The sequence below is a fragment of the Uranotaenia lowii genome, chromosome 2 (assembly GCF_029784155.1).
Source record: "Uranotaenia lowii strain MFRU-FL chromosome 2, ASM2978415v1, whole genome shotgun sequence".
Classification (NCBI taxonomy): domain Eukaryota; kingdom Metazoa; phylum Arthropoda; class Insecta; order Diptera; family Culicidae; genus Uranotaenia; species Uranotaenia lowii.
In genome coordinates, this window is record NC_073692.1 from 19,733,817 (window position 1) to 19,749,126 (window position 15,310).

At 42.4% G+C, this 15,310-nt stretch overlaps 1 protein-coding gene across 2 annotated transcripts in view; it reads left to right on the top strand.

Moving 5' to 3' along the window:
• The window catches only part of LOC129749630 (anaphase-promoting complex subunit 11), a 38,472-nt gene that overhangs the window by 5,823 nt on the left and 17,339 nt on the right, over positions 1–15,310 (top strand). For both annotated transcript variants that reach the window (XM_055744661.1, XM_055744662.1), the window contains exon 2: positions 10,531–11,222. In XM_055744661.1, the coding sequence (XP_055600636.1) occupies positions 10,531–10,766 (236 nt within the window). In that variant the 3' untranslated portion in view covers positions 10,767–11,222. The remainder of the gene's footprint in view (positions 1–10,530; positions 11,223–15,310) is intronic.

Below are 15,310 nucleotides of genomic sequence, written 5' to 3' on the forward strand. Positions count from 1 at the left end.
TGGTGTGACCTATGCGTAGCCGCGTAAGTACTCTCCGTTCCAGAAATGTGTTTCGATCAGTCCATGCCAGAGTGCAGTTTTTTACTTCTCTTAGTTTGTTCTCAGGGCAGGTGTTTCAACGATGTGCCCATAGTAGGGATAGTCTGTCTTTTATCCAGTTTGTGATGTCTGACGGCGGGACAGGAATATTTGGAGGAGTCATCTGAACGAAAGTTCTATCAAAAACTCAGCGCATCTCGTACACAGTAAACGAAAACTACCGAGTTCGGTAATTTTTTTACCGAAATCCTAACATGTGTAAATCGTTAAACTGTTCGGTAATTTTTTCGGTAAAAAATAAACAAATACAAAACTCTCTATGAAGGAGATCTTACAGGACACCTCAAAATCCTAAAGAAATTTAAATTAAACTCACTTATTGTGAAAAATGATGACTGGATGGAGCCCATTTTCAACCTAGACATACCATACAATGTAACTATCAATGATAGGGACGTGTGGGAGTCAGGTGGACCTGCGGTTCCTCCCAGATCGATCCTATTCTTCACTGATGGGTCAAAAATGGATAAAAGAACTGGGGCAGGGGTTTTCGGACCTAGACTCAGGATCTCAATTCCTATGGGAAACTGGCCAACAGTATTCCAAGCTGAAATTCAAGCCATTCTAGAATGCACTTTAGCCTGTTTGAAAAGGGGATACAGGTACACAAGTATCTGCATGTTCTCTGACAGCCAGGCTGCTCTCCGAGCACTAAGTACGTTCACATGTTACTCCAAACTAGTTTGGGAGTGTATAGTTGCACTAAGAAACCTGGCCATAAGGAACAGAGTATCTTTATTCTGGGTACCAGGCCACTGCGGTATCCTAGGGAACGAAGAAGCAGACCAACTAGCTAGGGAAGGATCTCAGGGACTGTTGATTGGACCTGAACCTTTCTGCGGAGTATCGAGAAGTGCCTTGACTATGGAGCTCAAGAACTGGGAAAGCACCACTATTGTTTCCAACTGGAAAACAGCGGAGGGAGCAACCCAGGCAAAAAGATTCATTGAACCAAGCGCACGACTCTCAAAAAACATGTTGAACTTAAGTAAGCACGAATTAAGTACTTACACAGGTCTCTTGACCGGACATTGTCCAACAAAACAGCATCTCAAAAGGATAAACATAATTCTGAACGATGACTGTCGGTTCTGCGGGTTCGAAAAAGAAACTGCAGAGCATCTTCTATGCAACTGCTGCGCCCTCCTAAATAGGAGAGAGCGAGTACTTGGGGCAAAGTTAATAAGCGCACAAGACATATGGTTGCATATCAGCCCTAAGAAGGTTATATCATACATCTTTGATATCATACCCGATTGGGATAAAATGCTTAGTCAGCAATCAACTGTCACTCCAATCAATAGTGCAGGTGAACCTGACAGCATATAGTAACGCGGGGTAAACACCACAATAGATCAACTACTGGTCGCAGTGGGCTCTCCCCTACAGGAAAAAAAAAAAAATAAACGAGCATCGGTAAATGAAGAATCGATTTACCGATGTTCGTTTATTTTTTACCGAAAAAATTACCGAACAGTTTAACGATTTACACATGTTAGGATTTCGGTAAAAGAATTACCGAACTCGGTAATTTTCGTTTACTGTGTAAAGGCTTCGTGCCGCAAGCCGAAATGTGCCGGGATAAGGACGGGGGCATCCTGACGGACAATCGTGAGGTAATCAAAAGGTGAAACAGCGCTTCGATGCACACCTGAACGACGCGTATGCAGGAGATCAAGACGATGGGGGAAGGTATAGCGCCGGCGACGTAGAGAAGCCACTCTCAACGATGAGTGAAGTTTAGGAAGCTATTCGCCAGCTGAATAATAATAAATCGGTTGGGAAGGATGGCATCGCAGCTGGGGTAATATACCCCATTTACAAGAAGGGTGACAAATTGGACTGTGAGAACTACCAGGCGATTACTGTCCTAAATGTCGCCTACAAAGTGCTGTCTCGAATCCTACTCCGCCGCCTAACGCCACAAGCAAACAGGTTCGTGGGAAGTCATCAGGCCGTCTTCATGGAGGGACGGTCCACGACGGACCAGATCTTCACATTACGACAAATTCTCCAAAAAATGTCGTGAACACCAAGTCCCTACGCACCATCTATTCATCGACTTCAAAGCCGCATACGACACGATCGACTGTGGCGAGCTATGAGAAATCATAAAGGAGAACGACTTTTCCGGGAAGCTGACCAGGCTGATCAAGGCGATGGTGGATGGAACGTAGTGCTGTGTACGGATTTCGGGTGAATTGTCGAGTTCTTTCGAAACGCGCAGGGAGCTTCGACAAGGTGATGGTCTATCCTGCATGATGTTCAACGTGGCGCTAGACTGTGTTATTCAAGGAGCGGTGGGCGAAATGCGGAACACGATTTTCAACAGATCCAGTCAATTTATTTGCTTTGTCGATGACATTGATACAGTCGGCAGATCATCTGCGGCGGTTTATCGCAACCTGAAACGCGAAGCAGGAAGGATTGGGTTGATGATTAATCGGCACCAATATCAACACTTGTCCAGAACACACAAATTCTCAATTCGACAAGTGCATCAGGTGGAATTTCTTTGAGATTTGGAGTTACTCTTTCTCTACAACTTGGATGTTTCGATATCTACCAGATCATAGTCAAAGGACCATAGGAAGGTTTTAGGGCGAATTCAATGTAGGTTATTGTCTACTGTGGCAGATTTGCTGAAGGGTAATCAAGATAGTCGTTTGGCACTTTGTGCGAAGACCTAGCTCCGGCTCTAAAGGGTGTCCACGATGAAATTGCCACACACAAAATTGATTCGCAAAATTCGAGTTTTCATCCGATTGCCATCAAATTTTCAAGGATTGAAAAATAACTATTAAACTTCTTTTTATCATTTTACTCGTATTTTATTTACAGTCCATACGTAAATGCCCGTACCTTGGCCTTAACCCTTTTGCATGAAACCCATGCTTTCTTCAGTTCCTCGAATGTCTTCACTACCTTAAGTCGTTTAAGAAAGTTTTGCTTCATAATCGCCCAGTACTTGTCGATGGGGCGGAGCTTCGGAGTGTTGGGAGGGTTGAAAAATTTCGGCACGAAATTGACCTTATTGTCCACATACTACTTCAGCACGTCCTTGGAGTAGTGGCATGAGGCCAAATTCGGCCAGAAGATTGTTGGGACGTTGAGGGCCTTCGGGAGAGGAAGCAGTCGCTTCTGGAGGCACTCATACATGTACACCTGTCCGTTCATCGTGTCCTGGGTCACGAAAGATGCACTCCGCTTCCCGCACGTGCAGATGGCTTGTCAAACCGGACATGCTCCAAAACGCGGAACTTATCCTTGTCCGTGAAAAACAGGTTGCCGGAGATCTGTTTGAAATCGGCCTTCACATATGTTTCGTCGTCCATTATGCAGCATTCAACTTTCGTCAGCATGTTGCCTACAACTTCCTGGCACGGGTTTTGGCGGATTTGTTCTGCTTCTCGTCGTTTTGTACCTTGCCTCAGTTTTCGCCTTCTGGACAAAACTTCGGCTTAGGTGCAGCTTCTTAGCCACATCCCGAACGGAGGCGTTCGGGTTTCGGTTGAAGGCCCCAACTACGCGGTTGTGATTTTTGGTGTTGTACGATATACTTTTTCCTTCACTTCTTGGCTTCCGATCGGTGGTCAATCGTTCCTCAAACAGCTTAATCACTCGCGACACCGTGGAATTCGCGATTCCCAACGTTTTAGCGATGGAACGATGCGAGAGATCCTTGTTCTCGTGATGAATGCGCAAGATTTTATCACGCACGAGCTGTTCTTTCGACTCCATTTCTGCGAGTTTTGATGACTGGACTTTAAAACTTGCAGGATGTAAACAATGCACTATGAACTAAATCCACCCAAATTTTAATTATATTCTACCCAACGGTTAAAAAGTTAGAGCAATTTCATCATGGACACCCTTTATTGCCTTTCTTTTGACCTCTTGTCCGACGACTTTCAATGGTTTTCCGGCTAAACGAGCTCTAATGGTTCTGGCTCGGCTACCTGTTGATGGCTAAGGAAAAGGTTCTGGAAGATTGCAGCTTCAAAGCAATCAATGCGAAGAATTCAAAGCTCTGAAGAACCTCCAAAAAGACCGGGTTGAGACTTCCTAGGTTTGTACCTTATGGTACATGACCCAAAGACAAGTATTGTTGACAATGTGTACTATCACTAATTTTGATCGGTTATGTATCACGGGCAACAAAGCTGTTCATGTGCTATCTCTGCTTGTGTTCCAATTATCGCCATATTAGATGTGATCATCGAGAAATCTATGGATTTCATATGTGTTGTGTGTATTGAAATATCAAATAACTCTGAATAAAAACTATAATTGTTTTTCTAAATTTTAACATTTGTGTTCATCATTTTTCTTCTTTCATCCCGCCAGGTTGGATGGGCGTAGCCGTTTGGAAATGGCTGGCCAACGACGATATCAGGTATCAGGTATCAGAATGGGGGTAGGCTTAATAGCGGCACGTTATCCAAACATACGGGAAAATTGTGCCTAGCCTTTTTTTTATCCAAGATTTCATCATTTACCTGAGAATCCTGAAAAACCTATAAAAGGAAGAAATAAATTCAATCTATTTAAGATGGCATAAAGCCTTTCCACTAGGGATTATTAGCATTAAAGCTCTTTTCTACATTCGGTAAGGAATGATAGAATGTTTTTTAAGTTTAATTTCTTAAACTCAGATTCGCTTAAAGCGTAAGATCCCAGAGTACGAAAACGTAGTCTGGCAAATGAGGGACAGTTACATATAAGATGGAAGGGATCTTCCACATCTGATTCACAACTACCACATACTGGAGATTCAGCACGCTGAATGTTGTGCATGTGATAGTTGAGTTTACAATGACCGGAGAGTGCTCTGATCAAGATGCTGCAATGAGATTTATTTAAAGTTAATAAGTAACTCGATATGATTGGAGATGGTTTTTCTAAAAATAATTTAGTTTGACGACAAGTGTCCAACTCTTCCCAGTATCGTTCATGCTGGTTAGAGGACCAAGTTTGAATTTGGTTTCTGAACCAACATGGTGATATTGGGACAGCCGGCTCTGGTCCGTAAAATTCCTTTTCCGACCCAGCTCTAGCGAGTTCGTCGGCGCATTCGTTTCCAAAAATTCCCTTATGTCCGGGTACCCATAGAAGGTTTAATCCATTGCCTTCAGCAAGTTCTTCGATTGCTTTCCGGCATGCGATTACCAGTTTTGATCTAGAACTGGAAGCACTGAGTGATTTGATAGCTGCTTGGCTATCTGAACAGAAATAAATTGTTCTGAACATAATCTTCTTTTGAAGTGCAATTTGCACTCCATACATAATAGCATATAGCTCAGCCTGAAAGACTGTACAATATTTTCCTAGAGGTTGAGCATATTCTATGTTCAACTCGTGACAGTAAATGCCTGCACCTGCACGGCCGTTTGATAATGAACCGTCAGTATAGAATACAATATGAGAGGACATTTGGTCCTCTACGAAACCTGATAACCATTCTTGAGGAGAAGGAAATTTGACTTTGAATCCCATGTAGGGAAAACTACTCGAGAGTGTTAAATCGTTTGGCGCTAGATTAAACTTGTTTAATCTAACTAATTCAGGCCACACATTTGTATGACTCGATGATCTTTCGATATTTCCTGACAGCCAGAGACCAACTGCCTGTAGACGAAAAACACATGAGAAGGCTTCCTGTTTTAGGAACAAGTGTAGAGGTTTGATAGAAAACAGAGCCTCTAGTGCTGCAGTAGGAGTTGTAGTGAACGATCCGGACATCCCCAAAAGACACATTCTTTGAAGGTGATTTAGTTTAGTCCGAACTGTTGCAACTTCTCCTTTCTGCCACCACACTAGACACCCATAGGCCAGAATTGGTCTTACTATTGTGGAGTAAATCCAGTGAATATGTTTGGGTTTGAGTCCCCAGTTTTTTCCGATTGCACGTCGGCATTGCCCGAAGGCCATGCATGCTTTTTTGATTCTGAATTCGATGTGATCAGACCAGTTTAATTTGGAGTCAAGAATGACACCCAAATATTTAACTTGATCAGACACGGTGATTTCGGAACCATAAAACAGCAGAGGGCGCACCCCGCGGGTGATACGTTTTTTAGTAAATAATACAATATTAGTTTTTAGAGGATTAACTGACAGTTCTACATGAGAACACCATCGTTCAACAGAGCGCAGAGCTTGTTGCATTATATCAAATAATGTGCTTATGCACAAACCTCTTACCAGCAGAAGATAATCATCTGCGAATCCATAGGTTGGTATTCCACGGTCATTGAGTTTTCTCAACAAGCCGTCTGCAACTAGGTTCCACAAAAGAGGTGATAGTACACCTCCCTGTGGGCAACCACGTGTGCTAACTTTTGTTATTGAAGCCTGTCTTAAAGACGAATGAAGATTCCTGTTACTTAGCATTGCGCTAATCCAGTTAGTTATAACACTAGGCACTCCATGAAGTAGTGCCGCATCCATTATTGATGTAAACGAGACATTATCAAATGCTCCTTCTATGTCTAGAAATGCTCCTAGACATGATTCTTTCTGTGAAAAACTATTTTCAATATTATGTACTACGTTGTGCAGTAGAGTTAATGTTGATTTTCCTGTTTGGTATGCATGTTGTGTCGCATTAAGCGGATGTTGGACAAGGCATTCTTGCCTGATATGATGATCAATTAAACGTTCAAGTGCTTTTAATAGAAATGAACTTAGACTAATAGGACGAAAGCTTTTGGCTTCGTCGTATGATGATCGTCCCCCTTTAGGGATGAATTTCACGGCTATCTGCCGCCAAAGTTTAGGAATATATCCATGAGCAAAACTGTTTATCATTATTTTTCTTAATATGTGTTTGAAATGATCGAAACCTTTTTGAAGCAAAACTGGAAATAAACCGTCACTTCCAGGAGATTTGTATTGAGCAAAACCATCGATTGCCCATTTGATCGATTCTGTAGTAACTATTTTCCGAACAAAATGCAAGGAATCTAGATTTCCAGAAAAGAACTCAGGCTCTATCGATGAATCTTGATCAACACATCCTGGAAAGTGAGTATTGAATAGACAACTTAATGTTTCTTCGTCGTTTGATGTATAATCACCGCTAGGGGTTTTAAGGTATGAAACCTGATAATCTTTTGATTTGGCTAAGACTTTATTTAACCTACTTGCTTCGTGCAAGCCTGAAATGTTTGTGCAGTAGCTATGCCAACTTGAGCGTTCGGCAGCTCTTGTTGCTTTCCGGTAAGCTCTGCGAGCCAACTTGAACGCATCAAAACCTTCCGTGCGCCTTCGGTTCCAAGAGCGTCTGCAGTTTTTTCGTAATTTACTGAGATTTGAGTTCCACCATGGTGTACTGTTTTTGTTGAATTTCAACGTTCGTAAGGGACACGCTTCTTCATAAGAATTTAAAATAATTTCGGAGGTTTTTGCAACCACTTCATCCAACTCTGAAGGAGTAGTAATTTCAGGTGTATATCCATGAAATTTAGTAGCAAGATGCTCCAAATATAGGTCCCAATTAGTTGTTCTTGGGTTTCTGAATGTAATTGTTTCTAAAAACTCACCTGAGTGTTCAAAATAGATAAACCTGTGGTCAGAAATCGATTCTTCGTTAGGCACATGCCAATTTGAAATTTCCTGAGAAATTGTTCTAGAACAAAGTGTGATGTCAATCACCTCTTCTCTGTCACACCTAACAAAAGTTGGTTTATTTCCTACATTTAGAATTTCTAAATCAGTGCTGCTTAAATATTCCATAAAATTTAAGCCTCTCAGATTGATATCTGAGCTACCCCATACAAAATGATGGGCATTGGCATCACAGCCAATTACAAGCGGTATATTTTGTGATTCACAGAATGAAATGACATTTTTTAAATCATCCGTAGGGGATGATTGTTCATATGGTGAGTATGCTGAACAGTAGACGTATTTTCTATCAGGCAGCGAAACCTGAACGACGCAAGTATCTCTTGTTGTTAGATTGGGTATAAGTGTTGCATTTAAAGAATTGTTTATCAATATACATGCACGAGGCATTATTCGGGCATTAGTCATTCCAATTACACTGAACACAGTAAAGTTTGGTTTGAGCAAATTCCCTAAGTAAAAAGTTCCATTTCGGAAATAGGGTTCTTGGACCAAGGCGATTGATGCAGTTCCATTAAGGATTAAACGACATAAGTTAAGTGTAGCGGTTCTTTTGTGCTGCAGATTTATCTGTGCAACCTTAATAGAAAGCATTTCTATCAAAGAATTCCACACATATTTCCATCACACACAAGAACCTCTGCACCTTCATATCGACGCATGAAGCGGGGTATCCCATACAGGATGAAAATTTTAAAATCGTGTGTATAATCTGAATCCCACGAGTTGCCAGGAAAAATACGGCCCTTTGCACCAGTGCCTGGCTATAGTGCAGACCTTAACAACGTTCTGCTTAAGATAGGATTATTATACACCCTCCTACCCCCACTTTGGGGCCCGCAGGCACAGAACCACCTTGAAGCGGGTGTTTACAAAATTTAGGAGAATACAACTAGTGCATGCGCATTAATGGCAATAAGCACAATTGGTGAATCCTCCCTGAAGAAACTTGGCTTGAAACCAAGCCAAGGTTCCCCCCTCCCAATGTGATAGTCGCATTTGAAGAATGACTAACGCATATGGGAAGTACTGGATAAGTCGCCTTTTACGACGTGGACCAGTATCCCAGTGGTAGTATTCTATAAGCCGCCACCACACCACACAGTAATCAAGATAGTCGTTTGGCACTTTGTGCGAAGACCTAGCTCCGGCTCTAAAGGGTGTCCACGATGAAATTGCCACACACAAAATTGATTCGCAAAATTCGAGTTTTCATCCGATTGCCATCAAATTTTCAAGGATTGAAAAATAACTATTAAACTTCTTTTTATCATTTTACTCGTATTTTATTTACAGTCCATACGTAAATGCCCGTACCTTGGCCTTAACCCTTTTGCATGAAACCCATGCTTTCTTCAGTTCCTCGAATGTCTTCACTACCTTAAGTCGTTTAAGAAAGTTTTGCTTCATAATCGCCCAGTACTTGTCGATGGGGCGGAGCTTCGGAGTGTTGGGAGGGTTGAAAAATTTCGGCACGAAATTGACCTTATTGTCCACATACTACTTCAGCACGTCCTTGGAGTAGTGGCATGAGGCCAAATTCGGCCAGAAGATTGTTGGGACGTTGAGGGCCTTCGGGAGAGGAAGCAGTCGCTTCTGGAGGCACTCATACATGTACACCTGTCCGTTCATCGTGTCCTGGGTCACGAAAGATGCACTCCGCTTCCCGCACGTGCAGATGGCTTGTCAAACCGGACATGCTCCAAAACGCGGAACTTATCCTTGTCCGTGAAAAACAGGTTGCCGGAGATCTGTTTGAAATCGGCCTTCACATATGTTTCGTCGTCCATTATGCAGCATTCAACTTTCGTCAGCATGTTGCCTACAACTTCCTGGCACGGGTTTTGGCGGATTTGTTCTGCTTCTCGTCGTTTTGTACCTTGCCTCAGTTTTCGCCTTCTGGACAAAACTTCGGCTTAGGTGCAGCTTCTTAGCCACATCCCGAACGGAGGCGTTCGGGTTTCGGTTGAAGGCCCCAACTACGCGGTTGTGATTTTTGGTGTTGTACGATATACTTTTTCCTTCACTTCTTGGCTTCCGATCGGTGGTCAATCGTTCCTCAAACAGCTTAATCACTCGCGACACCGTGGAATTCGCGATTCCCAACGTTTTAGCGATGGAACGATGCGAGAGATCCTTGTTCTCGTGATGAATGCGCAAGATTTTATCACGCACGAGCTGTTCTTTCGACTCCATTTCTGCGAGTTTTGATGACTGGACTTTAAAACTTGCAGGATGTAAACAATGCACTATGAACTAAATCCACCCAAATTTTAATTATATTCTACCCAACGGTTAAAAAGTTAGAGCAATTTCATCATGGACACCCTTTATTGCCTTTCTTTTGACCTCTTGTCCGACGACTTTCAATGGTTTTCCGGCTAAACGAGCTCTAATGGTTCTGGCTCGGCTACCTGTTGATGGCTAAGGAAAAGGTTCTGGAAGATTGCAGCTTCAAAGCAATCAATGCGAAGAATTCAAAGCTCTGAAGAACCTCCAAAAAGACCGGGTTGAGACTTCCTAGGTTTGTACCTTATGGTACATGACCCAAAGACAAGTATTGTTGACAATGTGTACTATCACTAATTTTGATCGGTTATGTATCACGGGCAACAAAGCTGTTCATGTGCTATCTCTGCTTGTGTTCCAATTATCGCCATATTAGATGTGATCATCGAGAAATCTATGGATTTCATATGTGTTGTGTGTATTGAAATATCAAATAACTCTGAATAAAAACTATAATTGTTTTTCTAAATTTTAACATTTGTGTTCATCATTTTTCTTCTTTCATCCCGCCAGGTTGGATGGGCGTAGCCGTTTGGAAATGGCTGGCCAACGACGATAACTGCGGCATCTGTCGGATGGCCTTCGAGGGTTGCTGTCCGGACTGTTCGCTACCCGGGGACGACTGTCCGCTCGTTTGGGGCGCCTGCTCCCACTGCTTCCACATGCACTGCATCGTAAAGTGGCTCAACTCCCAGGCCAACCAGCAGTGCCCGATGTGCCGGCAGACCTGGAAGTTCAACGACAAGTAATCGGGGGCCGTAGTGGAAGGTTTTTATTAATATTCCTAGATCAATTTTCAACGGGACAAGTGAGATTTTTGGAAGGCATAAACATACTTTGAACAAGAATAGCTTAAGGGGCTCACGCGAGCAGTGAAAAGTTCCATCGAAACAACAAGTGTTCAAAAGTAGAAAATTGTCGGAAATAGGCTAGTGCGTGAATTAGCGGGAAGTGAATTTAGGTGTGTAGGTTTTTTTAGAAGAATGTAATGGTGATTTCAAGTTAGTGTTGGTTCTTAAAAATCTACTGAAAAGGAGTGTTCAATTTTACTAGCTAGCTCGAGCTGGATTACACAAGGTTTCTCGCACTATCGATTTCGTAACCCATTATTCAACAAAACAGTGCTGAGCATTACACTGACAACGAGATTTTTACTACAACTAACGATACTAGCTACGATCTACAATCAACGACATCTTTAAGAGGTAAGATTCTCTGATTTGTTAATAAATAATTTTCAGCTGGGCTTATTTTACAATGCACAATATAACCAAAAAATTCAAATCCAATATTTCTGCTGTTGATAAAAAATTAAATTCCCTCCCAATCGAATAATTCTCGTCAATTCCGATGAATTTCTTTAATTTAAATTTAGTTTACACAAAACCAGATAAAGGTTATCTGTTTTTTCTATTAAATACAAATCCCAAATGCCAGTTGAATTTTGTACTGATCCATTTTACGCCAATCGACATTACATCGAAGGTTTCCACGCTCGGCAATCTGCAACGCTTTATGACTAAAAATAAGTCTTTTTTGTTACGTAAGCAGGGGGCTCAGGCTCGCTCGTTGCCACAGCGTTACGTTATGTGTCTTTTGCCCTGGATGAGGGAGCAAAATTAAGTTATGAAACCGCACATTCCCGATGCATCACAAAAAGGAAGAGCCAGCCAGCCTTCACGCCACGCGGCCCGTGGCTGCACAAAATCTCGCCTCTCTTCAAATATCATCCTTTCATTTTTCCTCCCCGGTAGGCAGTGGGCCAACCTTCTGCAGCCGGTAGTTCAGCCCGACGATGTTCAAAGGGGCCGTTTTTCCGAACCAACGCAAATTAGCACAGTCGGCAGCCCCGACCGACAACAAGATTGCAACACATTGATTGGAAAATAATTCAATTATGACATGCCGACAGGGACATTTAGCATTTGGGCTTAATCGTTTCTCAATAGCGGATCACATCTACTAGACAGGCATACGGCGCGGCGGCAGAAACACGGTTTGGAAAAGTGCGTTATTGCTTTGCCGCACCAGCCGTAAAGCCATGTTCCGGAACATAGAACTGTCCCTGGTCTCCCGGAGCAGTCATTTGTCAATGTCCGTCAGGCAGGGGTCGCGAGGGTCGGTGGCAAGGGCCAAAAGCAGTACACGGAGTAATGCGAGAAAGAGATCATGTAGGCTTCTCGCAAATTCAGGCAAAAGGGAAGGCGGAACTTTCTCGGGCTCGTTTGGTGATAATATTTTGCATTTTGCATTCACGGGAAGGCTTTACACGGGTGTGCGTGTCTGGCTGCTGGAAGACCATTCGGAGGATTCGGTTGCTTGTCGACTGAGAGAGGAGGCCCTCGACGGCTCCTTTCGTAATTTGACAGCCGATTTATTACCGATCAGCATTGGATTAGTGTTTAAATGGTTTAAATTACCGGTAACATTTGCACAAACCGATCGCGGGGCTGATCGTTGGGGAACACAGCAGAAAACGGTGGTTCAGATCTTAATCTGCCCGTGGCCGGTCGGACCTTTGCTTTTGGTGGAAAATGTTGCCGAGCGATAGTTTGTGGCCATATCAATGCTGAACGATGATTGGTTTATTGCCTTTCATTATTCGGTTGGTAAACTGATCATGATTTGCGGGAAATCGATCCATTTTACCACCCAAGAGGGAAAATCTATTATGTGTGTTGGATCTCTTCATTTCTTTAAAATGTATTGATCCCGGCACGAAATATGGATATTGCCCGAGGAGGACCTGCGTATACTTGGAGTATTCGAGCGACGAGTGTTAAGAACCATCTTTGGCGGCGTACAGGAGAACGGAGTGTGGAGGCGAAGGATGAACCACGAGCTCGCGCGACTCTACGGCGAACCCAGTATCCAGAAGGTGGTGAAAGGTGGCCGGTTACGCTGGGCGGGACATGTTGCGAGAATGCCGGACGACTGTTCTGCAAAACAGGTGTTCGCTACGAATCCGGTAGGAACAAGACGAGCGGGGGCGCAACGAGCGAGGTTAGACCAAGTGGAGCGTGATCTGGCGAACGTGGGGTGTCCGAGAAATTGTAAAACGGCTGCCATGAGTGAATTTTAGGAATTATGTTCGGCAAGTTATGTCGTGAGACGGAATATTACGTAAATAAAAATAGTGATGTTGGAGCTTCTCTTTTTCAACGACAGGCTCCGGATTGCAGTCGCCTTTATGCAGACTACTCTTTACACTCCGTCAACCTTACACGATCTCTGGATCAAAAATCTTCTATTCTGGCGTGAAAACCAACTATGGTATCGATCCGACGACCTTACAGTGGCTCCGGTATGACGACCCTCCAAAGGCTCTGACCTGATAACCCTCTAGGCTCCGATCTGACGACTGTCCCGTGGCCACAGCCTAAAGACCATGAAAGGTCTCCGATTCGACGCTCTTCTTTAAGCTCGACGCTTCACCAATGAATGACACGACGACCTTCCATCTCGTACCCGGCTCTCCGACCTTCCATGGCACCGTTCCTATGACCTCCAGTGGCTTCGGTTTGACTACCTTGTTTTCCTCCGGCTCGACGCTCTTCTTTTGGCTCGCTGACCTTCCCATGGCCACGGCACAGCGACCTCCCAATGACTCAACATCGTGATTTTACAGTGACTCTTGTTCTTGGCTCGATTACCTTTCATTGGTTCCTGGCTCGTTGACCTTCCTTTGTTTCGTTTTGTTGTTCTCCCATCGGCGTTAGCACATCAAAATGCATTGAAATTTTATCAGCTTTCCAAATAAAATAGCTGGAAAAAAATTAATAAAGACCTTCAACATGAAAAGTTGTAAATAAACTTTAAATGGCGTCTAAAAGTTCCGGCTGCACCACCGAATATTTAGCAAAAAATACCATTGAATAGCTCAATTTATGATGCAACTTTCATCTGAAGACACCAAAGTGGGCCATCAACTCCTTGAAGAGTTATGAAAGAAATAATGGCAACAAATCTCTTTTTTTGCATCGAAAACAAACAATGGTCGAACAATTGCACTCACATATGGAGTGAGCGCGTCATTTTAGGTCAACATAGGGATTCAAAATAAAACACTAAAAAAAGAGGTTTTGTTCTACAAATTTCGAAAAAAATATCAATTTGTGGCTGTACTATATGAAATATACCCGAATAACAGTTCCATGAAATACCACGGATTTGGTTACTTTTCAATGTTTCTTTCGGCGAAACAGTCTTTGATTTATTGCTTTGAATCACTTTGAACAAATTCAACTCACTTGATGTTGAATGATGCACACGAGTTTTCGAAGGCAGGTCTGACTTCCTGAGCAAAAAACTATCGGATGCAATCAAAAATCGTAAAAAGATTCAACTTACAATGTGGAATTTACGATGTATACGATGTATACGTATGTTTCTTTTTCTGACAATTGCATTTAGAAGTTCAAAAATGATCAAATTTAAGTCTTAAAAAGTAGCTTGGTGAGAAAAAAATATTCTGTATGGGACTGTTATGCGAGTAGATTTGAAAAAGGTTTCAAATATGGTCGATTAACAGTCCCATAATAAATAAAAATGGTGCTCTCGACCTTACCAATAACTTAATTTCGAAAATTTAAGGTCTTACGATTCATTATGACAACCTAGAAACGATTTTCGTTTATGCCGAAAGTGGTGTTCACAATTTAAGAATGTATTCCAAAACAGGAAAAGCTGATTTTCTCGCTTGCTTGTTTTTGCATATGGGACTGTTATGAAAGTAGGGGCGGTAGAGTGTTGCAGCTAAACTGACTTCATATTATATCCAAAAATCTAATAACGTATTCGTTTATACCCAGTTTTGCACCAGGTCACAACAAATTTTGCAAATTTTGCTGTCATTTTTAGAAGTTTATGCGCTCAGTTTTGCATCCGTAATTCTCCAGAATTGATTTAAAATGGACGGTGGAACACTGAAGATTCGTTTGATCGAGGTAGTAAAACACTGACGACAAATTATGTTCGTTCTAGTATGGTAAACCTCAAAACTGGGCGAATGGAGAAAACGAATACGGTAAAAGTATCATATTTTCAATGTCATATTACCTACAATGGGAATGATGCTTTTTACAGCCTGGGCTGGCCATACTGAGCTCTTCGATTATTTCTACATTTGTGCCAAACTCTTTGTTAATGATCAATAGGAAAGGATTTTGGTGTCCAGTGCTTAGCTCCCGATATAAAAACTATGTAAAGCACGTCTATATTTCATTTTTTTAATCACATTTTTGTGATCCCAAACACAGGGACTGAACCTTCTACTATTGGCATTGATTATGCT